Here is a 14,392-nt window from a genome sequence, read left to right on the forward strand (position 1 = left end):
GAGACATCTTGACTCAATAAAGAATCTTAAAAATCTTAAAGGAGGAACAGAGAATGACAGCCAAGCTATATGAGAAGAATAAAGGCCGTCTAGGCAGTTATATTTATGGAGTGGTCAGTATATCTTTGGTGGCAAGTACACATAAAAACACAAAAAGAATCTTCTCCTTCTTCTTTGACAATCACTCGTAGCCGAGTAAGATTGTCTTCCATAAACAGGGTTTTAACAATGAGTCCGTAAGTGACTATGGAGGCCAATTCTGGATCCACATGTCCTTCCACAGTGGGGACATTGGTTTCCGGGCAGGAGTTGATCACAGTGTGGATTTGCCAAGCGTGCCTTCCTCTTAGCGCGTTTCTCCCTTTCGTCCTGAGTTTGAGTGTCTTCAAGCCCATGACACTTTTGGTAAAGGCTGTTCTCCAACTGGAGCGCTCACAGGCCAGTGTTTCCCAGTTGTCAGTGTTTATACTACATTTTTTAAGATTTGTCTTGAGACAGTCTTTAAACCTCTTTTGTTGACCACCAGCATTACGCTTTCCATTTTAAAGTTTGGAAGAGTAGTTGCTTTGGAAGATGATCATCAGGCATCCGCACAACATGACCAGTCCAACGAAGTTGATGTTGAAGAATCATTGTTTCAACACTGGTGATCTTTGCTACTTCCAGTACACTGATATTAGTTTGCCTATCTTCCCAAGTGATGTGTAAAAAAAATTCGGAGACACCATTGATGGAATCTTTCGAGGAGTTGGAGATGGCATTTATAAGTGGTCTATGTTTCAGTACATGTTGGCAGTACAATAGCTTTGTAAACAAGCATTTTGGTTTCCCTGCGAATGTCCTAGTTGCACTTCAATCAGGAGAAAGCCGCACTCACAGAGCTCAGACGATGCTGGATTTCAGCATCAATGTTGGCCATTGTGGAAAGGTAACTGCCTAGGTAGGAGAAGTGATCGACGTTTTCCAACGTTACACCACTGAGTTGGAATGCCAGGGTGAGAAAACACCTTTTCAAAAGTAATTCACATCTTCAAGTGGGATATAAGAGCAGTATGTAAAGTTACAAACACCCCAAATAAATAAAATCCAAATATTAGAATTCCATAATGATCAGCTTTGTGCGCTACTTAATTCCATTTTCCTTCACAACCTACTGGAGGGAAGGAGGGCTGCATTGATGAAGTTGAGAGCTAGCATAAGATTCAAGGGTTAGATCATAGCAGCTTCTAGGACCTATTGTGTGCCACACCACACTGAAATATAGAGAAGCATAATGGCATTATACAGGATGAAGCAGATGTTCTCAGAAACTAGAATAACTGAAGTAAACTGAAGCTATGCGTTAAAAAGAATTGACAACATTGTTATCAAGTGGAAGGCAAGGGGGGAAATGAGATTTTAATTCAACACATGAACATGCACTAAAAAACAAGCCTATCGAGGCAAACATATTCACGTCTAGCTTTGGTACCAAATTAAGAAAGATCAATTCCAACATAAGCTATTGCACACTGGAGCAACCAGACTGATTATCTATATTTTAATCTATTTTAAGTGCAGAGGTGTTTATTGATTGCTTAGTTCGAAAAAAGGCACAGATGATATTCACATGCAGTGAATACACCTGAATGATACCATAAACAGATTAGAGGAACATTTCAGTTGAAGATATCTGTACTATGAAAACTAATGTCTATAAATTAATTATTAAATAAAATTTTGAGGTAACTTGAGTGATTTCTATTTGAAGTGTAAAATTCTGGAATAATTTCTTGAGAACCGTTGGGCAAGTAACAAATCCTGCTTTCAAAAGAGCTGGGTACAGAAATTGAAACATAATTTATAAATTTATTCTAAAGGCTTGTTTGTGACCAAATCCATGCAGGGACATTTTTTCCTCATGCCAAACTGATTAAAAACCCAGTGTTACTGCAGCTCTCATTAAAATGTATGGCTTGATTGACTTGCATGAGCCATTTTAGAGCTATGCCCTCTGAAAAACCTGTTTTGACAGCGGCTTAGCAGGGCTAGGATTATGTTGGGTTAATTTGCTGAAAGAGACTGATGGGTCCATGGCTTGATAATGTATTTTGATCCCTTCCAGTCTGATCCCTATCTCAACTACTTTTATTGGTCTTCAGACAGATTGCCACTTGATTACTTCTGCTTTATTTTGACAGAATTGGCTTTTTAAATGTTTTCACACAAATTTGCATTTATTTTTCTTGAAACTGGGTTATTTTTCTTAAATTTCCCACATAAAGATTCTGAAGTGCAAGCTTAAAAAACAAACAAAACAAAACAAAAACCCAAATCAAACTCCACTTATAACCAAAGTATGTTAGCCTCAAGAAACCAACCCTGATGACTACAGGACCTGTATTTCAAAATCTCAAAACAAATCTAAGCATTAAGATGTCTAAGCCTAATGCTAGTGAATGCTCCCAATCCATGACTGCTGAGCAAAATTGTTTTCAGATAATTCTGTCATCATTTTCTTCTTTATGCTATCAAAGTTGGGAGAGTTCTGTCTTTAAGATAACCCACAAGGGGTGAACTGCAAAGTGTTTAGCAACTGCATCAAATTAAGGGCTAATCAAACATGTGTTTAAATGGTCCCAATGAATTTTCAAAATGCTGAATAAATAGGCTACACATTCCAAGCCCTTTTGAGAAAAATTTGAGACAACCTCTTTGCAAATGATAGGAACTAGATTTCTTGTCTAACTTGATCTGCCGCCACAGCTTTCAAGTTTCACATCTAACAATTGAACTGCAACTGCAGGATTTAAAATATAAATCTAATTTCAGAGGAAAAAGCAGAGCATAAGCTCTGGGCTATTTTTCCAGTTTAATTAAACAGATTTTCCCTTCCAATCCAATTGGTTACACCACAGTAAAGGGCATGTTTTCTTATAAGATATCCAAGCCATGTCGTTGCAATCGTAATATTTTTTTCAAATAGAAATATGGTCGCAACATGAAGGGACCAAAATTCTATTTTGTTATCATCTACCTTCTACTAAATGGTTTTTGCAGAATCTCTAGAAGAATCTATGTGAAATGGGGTTTGGCACATGCTTTCTTACACCAGGCAAAGCTTAATTTGTCATTTGCTGGATATTTTGTTTTCTTCTCACCAGAAGATGTTGGGGTCTTTGCAGATCAAAAGTGGAGGAATGCTGCTTCGAAGGTAGATGTTCCTGTGGATGAAGAGGATAATTCGGATGTACAGTAGCTGACTGAATGGATGGTGTTCAATTTAAAATTTTACTGTTTTGATGTAGTAGACCCAATGACCTGATGTTGTGGTTTTCCTAAAAATTGTTGACTAGCAGCGTAAGATGGACAGAAGATGAAAAATTGTTTGGAAGAGGCTATGGTTATTTGTTTAGGGTTGACTTATTATGTTAACACATCTCACTTTTTCTAACCTACTGATTTTATAGTATAGTTGCTAGTATGGCAAGGCTTATTTTTATTTTGAACAGCCAATCTACTACTCAGTATTTCATGTCTGGTGCTCCATAGTATGTTTCAGATATCCAGTGTCCAACTTTAGAGAAAGAAATACCTATTCTGTAACTAGCATACTTTTAAAAGTCTTGAGGATTCTTAGCTCAGTTGCCTTCCAAAAACCATTTCAATAATAAAAAAGACAGAACTCTTTAGCATCCACACATGTAGGGAAACAAATTGGGTTTTTCCTATTTTATTTGTAATATAAAAAGAGCTGCCACTGTCCTCTGGAAGACCAGTATCCCATAAGCTGGGTAGCTTTGCATGTTCAGTCCTATAAAGGGATAATCAATCATGCCAAAGTTTTCGACATATAAATTGTCTTATAAAGGATCTGTGGTGGTAACAGGAAACATCAGTTAAGATAATATATGAGCAATAAATTAGTATATATTTCAATTTTCTACTATGTTTTAACAGGACATATGTACATAATTTAAAAAGCACACATTAAGGGTTCTTACAAAGTAAAGAAAGAAACCTTTCAAGAGCAAAGACATCTAAAGTGAAAGCACTAATATAATACCACTCACCGACACATTTTTCCGCTAATTCTCCTAAAAAATGATCTGACAATTTTGGGTTCCAGTCCCTGGTATGTATTTGGAATATGTGCTTTCTTGCCTTGGAAAGAAAGAATAAATTCAGTATTAAGAGCTGCATCACAATATATCAAACCTATCACTTGCAAGAACAAGTTAATCAACTAACTTAAATATACACCCCCCTCTTATTATTATTTATTAACACACTTTTATATCACCTTTTGACTCTTACAGGCCAGATCCACCATGAGTTTTAGACGGGAGAAAAATACAATACACAATTAACAGATTTAAATCAAAACATTAAAACCAAGAATAGCTGAGTATAAATCTTCACTGCGAGATTAAAAGCTGCTTAAAGTCAGTTGAAATGTACAATGCTTTTATTCCCAGCCCAAAAGTCTTCAGGGGGTGGGACAAGTCTAACCTCTCTAGATAGAGAATTCCATAACAGAGATGCTGCCACAGAAAAGACACTGCCTCGTGTCCTGACCAGATCCTTTATTGGGCTGGGGAAAGGAAGTGGTGCTCTTCTCAGAGTTGATCAATTTAAGTTAATGGAGACGACTAACTTCGGTTCATGATCTCAACCTATGAACAGGTTCACACGGGAGGCAGTGGTCTATCAAATATTGTGCCTTAAGTCGCTTAGGGCCTTAAAGGCCACAGCACAAACAAATAAGAAGCCAGTACAGTTTATATAAGGCTGGTGTAATATAGTCTGAAAATATTCTAATCTAATATATATAGTACAGTGATCTGGCAGCTGCAAATTGCACCAGCCAGTTACTGAACACTGAATAGCCCAACACAGCGCTCATTGCGGTAATCTATCCAGAAGGTGACCAATGCATGTATTACTGCGCCCAGATCCAACTTTTCCAAGAAGAGATGCAGCCAGTGAATCAGACAAGGCACTCTTGGTCATAGAAGTTACCTGAACATCAGGAGCCCCCTCCCAAACTGACCCTGAACCTTTACAGGAATTTACAAATATCCAGGACAAGCTGCATTCTCAGTCCTGAATTAGCCCATCTACTGGCCAGTAGATGGCTGCTTACCTGTGTCTTGTGAGCGGCAGGGGCTGGCGGCGGAGGAGGCGCGAAAGAGCTCTGGATAGGGGCTGCTTAAAATGGCAGCCGCTCGAGCACAGCTGCTGCTGGCACCAACAAAGCCCAGCCCCCTTCCTCCTCTAGGCTGGGCAGGGAGAAGCTAGAAGGAGGGAGGGAGGAGGCGCCGCCACCACCGTGTGAGGGAGAGGGAGGGAGAGGGAAAGAATGCGCGCAGTGGCGATCCACCTGACGATTCCCGGACCGTCCGCAGGCTGGATCCAGAAGGCAATTGGGCCTGATCCAGCCCGCGGCCCTTAGTTTGCCAACCCATGGATAAGACCCAATCCCTAGATCAGTGGTGGTGAACCTACGGCACGCGTGCCAGAGGGGGCGTTGGGGGGTGCAAAACGGAGCCACAACCTCCAGGGTGCACGTTTTCCCTTGGGGAGTTTCCGCTGTGGGTGGGGAGGGCGCAGCATTCTGCACACGCTCAGAGGCGTGCTGCTGCGTTGGTGGGCCGCCAAGAGTTCTGAGCAGCCGCCTTCCTCCTCCTCCTGCTGCTGCTAGGTTGAGGCTTTACACACCCTGCATAGGGGCTGGTCGGGGAATCGGCGAAGGAGCAGGGCTAGTACATGGGGCAGCCCCCAGGGCCCTTTCAGGAAATGGCAGCACGATGAAGGGGGCGGTGTGATGGGGGGGCGCCGCTCTGCATGTGCTCAGAGGGCCACACCAAGAACGCTTGCTTGTTGGGCTGGAGCTTAAAAGCGGAGAATTCTTAAACCGTGGAATTCTCTGCCAAATAATTTTAAGTCAGTGAAAGCACTTGGGATTGCTTTCCTTACTTTGTTTGGATCATCTTAATGCAAACTTTTACCTTTCAATAAAAAGTTGTTTGTATTATTGAAAGCTCTGTTATTGTGTTTTTCTTTTAAGACAAAAGATGTTAATGTATGAGTTGTTTTTTCTAAATTAAAACCTCAGTATTCAGGTTAAACTGCCGTGTTGGCACTTTGCGATAAACACAGTAAGCAGGTTTTGGGTTGCAGTCTGGGCACTCGGTCTCTAAAAGGTTCGCCATCACTGCCCTAGATTGTCTCTCCAAGCTCACTTTTGTTCCCAAAGTAACTGAAATCTTGGGATGATTATATAAAGAATTTTACAGGCAAATCGGTTAATTTATGCCCTCTCATTTAATCCAAACTAATTATGTGCTTCCCCATTTAATTTTTAACAAGCAGTTTATTACTGCAGAAAAATACCACGAACATGATTATTCAGACAGTATAATAGAAAACTAATACTTCAAAGGAGAACTTCAATAAAGATAAGTTAATGCAAAAGAATATAGGAGATTATAGTTCTGGAAAAATATGTTGCTGGCTATTTCTATTAAGATGTACACCCATTAATATCAGGAAGAAGTGAACTATATTCTCAGACAAAAGCTGAGTATAAGAATACTGGCCTGAAGAAACCATGAACTTTTACTGATATGGTTTACCTACAGAGGTTTTTTTCAAATGTAATATAAGACGACTATCTGGCACTACTAGGTTCTCTTAGTTTAAAAAATTTGCTTACATGAGAGCCTGTCCTACCATTAGGCAGATGAGGCAGCTCCCTCAGACTTTGGAAGGGCAGCAAACTATTAACTGTTTACTGACCTGCAACAGGCATCAAAATGTCTCTGGTCAGTCCTGGTTTATCTATTTGAATTTGTATCATTTAATGCTGACTTATTTGCTGTACTTTGTATTGTGCTTTCAAAAAATTAGCTTCTAATGTTGCCTTGGGCTCTTGAGAGGAAGGGTGGGATATAAGAAATGAAATAACAACTTCACATTCTTACCTTTTGATCAGGCAGGCTAAAAAGAAATTCCCTGTCAAAACGACCAGGTCTCCTGAGTGCTGGATCTATAGAATCAAGTCTGTTTGTAGCACCAATGACAACGATTTCTCCTCTGTTGTCTAATCCATCCATGAGAGCAAGTAGAGTAGACACTATAGAGCTAAAACGACATTTCAACCACATTTTTAGGGGGAAATATGTTCAAAATATGTCAATACAATCATTAAAAATGTTTTTAACAAAACCAAATCAAGCCATTCACAAATAGAAGTGTTCCTTCTTTCCTTGGAAGACTTTTTGATTTGGCAGAAATATCCTGCTGGCAGAAAGGAGAAAGCAAATCAGAATCATTCTCTCATAACCCCCCCCCCTTTTTTTTTTGCTGGTTCCCCCAACCCTCTGCAGAAGATTTTCAGAGAGTACGAAATTGTTTCATTGTGAAGGAAAGTCAGAAAAATCATCGTCCGCTCCTTCTACCAGCAGGCGAGTCCAGAGTCAAACACTGCTTGTGGGAGACTGGATCCCAGCCAAGGTTAGCAACACTATAGTTATGAACACTATAGTGAAGCACTTGAAATGAACTATCATTTTTGGTGTTGCTCATAGACAAGGCCTAAGTATGCAAATGACAAGCATTCGATCCCAAAAGGCATAATAATTCTGAATATGTCTTCTCACAAAGTTATGTCGTATCCCATTACTGAACAAGGAAGAGTTTCTTTTATGCCCTGACAATGTTCCACAGAGAAGCAACGTAAAGAACAATCCTTGACCTGTTTCAGTTTGATCCTTGCCCACCTACACAAAGTCTGGAGAAAAACTTTTGTTGTTGTTGTTCAATCTCTCCCAAATAAAAAAGAAGGAAAAGCTTTCTCTTTACTGTCATAGCCAAAGAGATATACCAGCTGTCTTTTGCCTATCACTACTGCTGCAGGACGAATTTCCAATCTATTCACAGCCGCATTTGAGCCCCACAGCCCTTTCCACCATATAAGGTACCACTGATAAGCATCCAGGGAGCACAGCCGCATCACTTTGTGCACTATTCCTGTATCAGTTATACATCAGTGATCAAATAAGTTGCTAGAATTAAAATGAAGCTTACCTTGCAGAAGCTAACAAAAAATATTTTGTTCACAGGAGATAAAAGTGGAGGGGGGGAATCCAGTTAAACCATTTAGAACGTTCTCCTGATAATTTGCTTACTAGTAGTTTTCATGTTACGTTTTATTTATCATATTTACTGACCTAAATATTTATGGGTGGTATTCAACAAAGTCCTTCCACTAGCACAAGAACTTTTGGCTGCATAAGAGAATTTCCACTCCCTCTCCTCTCCCCGCAAACCCCTTAAATCTGTTCTGGCGTGTCCCCCAAGCCTCCACAGAAGATCTATGGAAGGCACAGGGAGCGTGCAGGAAAACTCAACTGTGCAAGTGGAAATCTTTGTGCTTGACAAAGCCCTTACCTGAATCCCACCCTATGCACTGAATATGAAAAGGTGTTGGATCTACCATTGTGTGAACAACGAAACTGTGGAGTTAACACAAGATATTCAGAAGTAATACACTGGGATTACCTGTGAATCTGGTCCTGCCTGCTAGAACGGACTGGGGCCAATCCATCAATTTCATCAAAAAAGATTATGGATGGCCTCATCAGGTATGCCTGGTGAGCAACAAACAGTATTAGTTAAAAAAGCACAAGAAAAGCATTTGTTTATAATGCCAAGGACTAAAGTTCACCCACTAAAGGTGTTCACTGATCAAATGCATTTTACTGAATGGCAACAGCAATAATAGTACAGATTCAGGATGTTGTTAAAAGGGGGAAATAAACAGGTTGTTTCTCAAATTCTGCAAGATTACATTCATAAGTCCACCTCCTGTCTTATGCCAGTCATACAAGTACCATTAAATATTTTCTTTTTGTGAGAGCCAAGATTCACTTTCAACAGTTCATCTGCTTGGAGGGAATTGTAATTGTTGGTCTATGTTCCATATCAGATGGTCCAGAGTATCACTGCATTGCAACTCTTCCAGTGTTCAGCTGAGAGGTATGAACTGTCAGGGTAACATCCCTCATCTTCTAATTCAAGGTAAAAAGAAGCTGCAGCAAGTTTTTTGCTCAAACAACCTGCTCCTATTTCTTTCCAAGCAGGTACACCCAACCGATCCAACAAAAAGAAAAGTTTGATGAACACACCATAAAAAGAGAACCAGCCTCAAATTCTCATTTACACAGAGCATGCTTTGTCCTCTTGTACGTTTCTATTCTAGGAATTCACCTAAGTGTTCCATGTTATTTAGTATTCTAAGAAAAACCCGATAGCGTACTTAAACTATTTCTAACAAAATCTGACAATTATAGAGTTTGAGCTTAGTTTTCACTCTGCTCAGGGAAGGACTGCTTCTGTTCATAAGAAGACACCTTCCGTAAACAGAAAATCCTGCATTTTATGTAGCAAGAAATTAGGCTCCATTCCATACTGCTGAGTTCCATCAGTATATTGAATATGCGAGTGAACAAAAGCTTTAGACAATCTAGATAATATATTGTTTCCATTGTATCTTTTTATATCATTTGCCAACACAGTGCAATTAAACACTGCTATAAGAAACTAGGGATATGAGAGATTATGCCTATTTTGATTTTCACAGAGTGAAAGCAATTGTAGGGGGGGATGTGTCCCAAAGTAAACTGAAAGCTGAAATCCTATCATTACTTTATTAGGAGTAAGCCCCATTAATCTCAATGGGACTTAGCTTTGAGTAGACCTACACAGGAGCCTTGGCTTTAATGTCCCTTTTGTGCTTATTAATGTGAAGCCATTCTTGCCTACACTTTGCTGCTACTTAAATAAAATCCCTTCTTCTCTTCCTGCAGTGATTCCAGCAAAAGTTCCAGTAGAAAATATGATGACGCTACGACATTATGCAGCTAATCCAATTTGGCAACATGACCTCACCAACTGCAAAAGAAGATCATTCAGAGCAAGAGCAATGCTTCCTGGATTTTATTTCCCTCCCTGTGTCAATAGGTGAATTTTTACCACCTTTTAACATCCCTGCCTCCAGAATCACAGCCTCCAACGAAAACGTTTCTGACAAGCACTCCCATCCTGTTTTGGCTGAAACTATCAAAGAGATAATGTTGTGTACTAACTTGATCGAAGAGGAGTCGAAGTTGCCGTTCAGATTCACCAACCCATTTGCTGAGACAGTCTGCTCCTTTCCTCATGAAAAAAGCAACTTTTCTCTCCCCTTGTGTGCATTCATTGGCCAGAGCTCTAGCTACCAAGGTTTTACCTGTTCCAGGAGGACCATAAAACAAACAGCCCCTGAAGACAAATGGATAAATATAGTAATCACTATTTCTTTGTTTCTTGTTCGATGCAGAAAGTATTTGTTACCCACATGGCATGAATGCCAATAATGATGCACCCAACATTTTCCCCCAGGTATGTTCATTTTTTGTTTGGGAATGTGATATTTATTCTCTCTGTTCCAAGTCATTTAAAGAGAAAGGTAAGTCTATCACTTCTTGTTGATGTGTCAGCTGCCAGTTAAGTGGGTTATAGTGCAATTATCACAGATTAAAAGAAGCATCAGATATATTTCTAAAGACTGATTGCCAAGAGGAAAAGTTTTTACTGGTAAGATTACAATTCAAACATCTCTCTCTCTCTCAAGTTCTCTTAAAGGTAAAGGTAAAGGGACCCCTGACCATTAGGTCCAGTCATGGCCAACTCTGGGGTTGCGGTGCTCATCTCGCTTTATTGGCCGAGGGAACCGGCGTTCAGCTTCCGGGTCATGTGGCCAGCATGACTAAGCTGCTTCTGGCGAACCAGAGCAGCGCGCGGAAACGCCATTTACCTTCCTGCCAGAGCGGTACCTATTTAACTACTTGCACTTTGATGTGCTTTCGAACTGCTAGGTTGGCAGGAGCTGGGACCGAGCAATGGGAGCTCACCCCGTTGTAGGGATTCGAACCGCCAACCTTCTGATTGGCAAGTCCTAGGCTCTGTGATTTAACCCACAGTGCCACCTGCATCCCAGTTTAGAATTGGCTATGATAAACATAAACATGGAAATGCACTGTCTTTTAGAGAATTAATGGTGTCAGCAGCTACTGATGATGCTATCAGTTTCACTGGGCATTTGCAGGAGCAAAGACCAAGCAACGGGAGCTCACTCTGTCGCGGGGATTCGAACCGCCAACCTTCTGATCGGCAAGTCCTAAGCTCTGTGGTTTAACCCACAGCGCCACCCGCGTCCCTTCTCTCACCCTTATGCAAGTTCTCTTACCCTTATGCAAATCTACCCAATATTTATTTATTTCATAAAATTTATACACCGCCTTACTGTAAAAACCTCAAAGCAGTTTACAAAATGAGGGAAAAGGCAGAGGAAATGAATTAAGGCACAAGAGGAAAAGTAGAGTGTTGATTCTATGGTTTAACATATTGGTTCTGTTAGAAAAGCTCTGTCTCCTGCGGCACAAGTTTGTCATGTCATGAAACCCTTTTTTGCCAACTTCTTGTAGTTATTTAAAGTCTCTGAATAACACATCTCATCTCTACTGACATCACTGAATGAATCTTCAAAAATGGAGTAACTTCTTTCACCAGTCAGATTAAATCCAAAATGCTACTATGCTTTTTAGACCACACACAAAAAGCCTCCTCTGCTTTATTCTTCAGAAAGGGCCTGACACACACATTCGCAAAAGAAAAGCAAATGTTCGGTTCAGCAGTCCTTCCACATTAACACTCCTTTTTTAACCACAGCAACAAGCTATAGAGGTCCTGACCATCATCCAGTAAAATCCCTTAGGCATATTTAAGACTCTAAGCAAACTAAACTAAAAAAAAAAGTTGTACACTCTTCAAATTACTTTTGCAATCACCACCCCATCACAGCTCCTAGTCAATTGGATTGAACCAAATACATAACTCTTCTAATTGTATGTATTGGAATTAACTTAATCTGAACTTTACAACTAGTTGTGCTGAATGGTTTCTTCAAGAAATAAGTGAAGGGTGGACTTAGCCTGCTAAATATTCCCTTCAACATCACTCTTCTGTGTTGACAATCTTGGGGAAAGTGGCATAGTACATCCCAGAGTCTGCTAAATTCCTCCTCAAACACTATATATTAAAACAATATACTGTACATCAAATACAAAGAAAATTTATATGAAGAAAAAAAACTACCTACCTTGGTGGCTGAATTTTGAATTTTTCAAATATTTCAGGATAAAGAAGAGGAAATATAACCATTTCCTTAAGTGCATGAATATGATTGCTCAGTCCACCTATGCTATCAAAGCGCACCTAAAAGGGAGATAAATAGTATTTTTAAGCTATTGGTTTCATGTATAATCAGCACAAGCTTAGAACAGGGGTGAGGAACAGGATCCAGGCAGTGGGTCCTCACCTCCCGGATCATTCCCCACCATGGCCATTTTGACAGGTGGGCAGAGCCTCCCAAGTGTCAGTCATCTGACATCAAGGGACCCCAAAAGAAAAAAATATTCTGCAGGTACAGCACCTGCCATACCTATAGAAGAAGATCCTTTGGCATTGCTGGTTTCAATTCGAGACAGCAATGCAAAGGGGCGCTTGTGCTTACTGGCAGCCCCAACGGGGTACTCTGCAGCTCAGCTGACTGCTGCAGGCTTGCTGTCACCACTGATCAGCTGATTGATACTGACAGCAAGCGCCCCCCCCCCCCCCGCTAAGGTACAAACAGGAGCATTTTAAGGCTCCCAACTGTTCTCTGGTACCCATGCTTCCACTTGCCCTATATCTAACGTATGATGTCAGGTATGGAACAGGTAGGCATTGACAGCCAGGTTTATTAAACTATGAATTTATGGTTTCCTGGTTTGCTGCTTTTTGAGTCAGCAATATACAACACAACGAGTGCTGATTTAATTAGGCAACTCATTATGCATTTATTTAAGCTTCGGATTAGCAATTACGATTAGTCTGTTGTAAAACAGATGTATAGTTATGAAGTCAAATAGATGGAGCGCACCGATTTGTCAAGAATCATAGGATCTACATCAGCCAAACTTGCACCAACTTTCACTCGTTCACGCAGGATTCCACAGGCCAAGTCTTCTGCTCTGAAGTTCATAGGCAGACATCTGTTTCAATACAGATACAAAAACAGCACTCAATTAGGTCACATTAAATTTCAAGATGAGCAGGGTTGCCAACCAATGAAGCTACATGTATGTCAAGGGGAAAATCATATGATGTTTCAATGTGTCCCAACATAATACTAATAACTTCAGCCACCATGAGGAAAAGTGTCGCTAAGTGTCAGGGACAAAGAACCAAAAGACTAATTTACAATAAGGAGTATGGGTACGACACATGCAAAGATACAAAATCTGTATGATAAGAAGTATAAACCACATAGTTTACAAGTGAAGTCTCAGACTACATCCCATGCATCTTTAATTTAAAAAACACTTAAGGAGCAGACTTGCTGCCAGTCAGAACAGAGAATACTAGATTAGATGAGCCAATTATCTGAGTCAGAATAAAATAGTTTTGCATGTCTGACAAGCTTCACCAAGCCAAGTATAGTGAAGCTGTTATTCCCCAAGTTGAAAAGAACAAAAAATTACCTGTTCCTTGCTCTTGCCATGCTCTTAGATTTTCTTCTTTCAAAGCGTTCTTCATCTGAAGAGGTTGTATCACTGCTATGAATAGCATGCTTCTTTCTCCTATGGAAGCAACAAAAGTATTTCACTGAAGAACAGCATGTATTCAGCATTCCAATGCTAACAGTTAAGAACACCAACAAAATGTAATAAGCAGAGAAAACCACCTTATCTTCATACACTGAACCGGCTCAGATGTCATGATAAACCAGTTTCTTGTGAAAGGACTAAGTTACAAGAAGCCTCACAGTACCCGCCCCCCCCCCCGCTTCATCAGCATGTAAGACTGGAAGCTTTTACTTCCATTTTTATTAACTGCAGGTTGTCATTTTATCGAATTCCAACTAACTATGGTTAATCTTAAGCAAGATTTGTTCGAAACAGGAGAAGTTAAAGCTCAAGTTTATAATGATATTTGAAATATTTCACTATGGCCTGGTTCTGTTGTGACTTGATCTAATAAACCATGATAAATTTGACCAAGTTTATCACCGCCAATGTACTTCCTGCTCCCCTATGTGTGTGTCACAGAAACATTGTCTCTTTACATTTTGGGGGGGAAGTGACTTGGGGAAGAGAAAGTAGTGCCCGTGGGACTCTCTCAAAATTCCAAATGTACCTATATGCCCCCAAACATTGCTGGCCCCTGATTTACCTGATATGGCTTCTTCTTGCAGGAGATCTATGTATGTCAAACAATGCATTTTCCCTTTTCTTCTGGTGTGCGGGCACTGGAGAAGACAAACCAA

General features: G+C 40.2%; 1 protein-coding gene across 3 annotated transcripts in view; it reads right to left on the reverse strand.

Annotated features, from left to right (window-relative positions):
- ATAD2B (ATPase family AAA domain containing 2B) overlaps window positions 1-14,392 on the reverse strand; it is a 59,187-nt gene that overhangs the window by 25,211 nt on the left and 19,584 nt on the right. For all 3 annotated transcript variants that reach the window (XM_083607055.1, XM_083607056.1, XM_083607057.1), the window contains 8 exons: window positions 14,299-14,374; window positions 13,608-13,706; window positions 13,007-13,118; window positions 12,185-12,300; window positions 10,131-10,305; window positions 8,545-8,633; window positions 6,966-7,125; window positions 4,053-4,143 (listed from right to left, as the gene is read on the reverse strand). In XM_083607055.1, coding sequence (XP_083463181.1) covers window positions 4,053-4,143; window positions 6,966-7,125; window positions 8,545-8,633; window positions 10,131-10,305; window positions 12,185-12,300; window positions 13,007-13,118; window positions 13,608-13,706; window positions 14,299-14,374 — 918 coding nt within the window. The remainder of the gene's footprint in view (window positions 1-4,052; window positions 4,144-6,965; window positions 7,126-8,544; window positions 8,634-10,130; window positions 10,306-12,184; window positions 12,301-13,006; window positions 13,119-13,607; window positions 13,707-14,298; window positions 14,375-14,392) is intronic.

This window comes from Podarcis filfolensis (genome assembly GCF_964270895.1).
Source record: "Podarcis filfolensis genome assembly, chromosome: 3".
NCBI classification, from domain to species: domain Eukaryota; kingdom Metazoa; phylum Chordata; class Lepidosauria; order Squamata; family Lacertidae; genus Podarcis; species Podarcis filfolensis.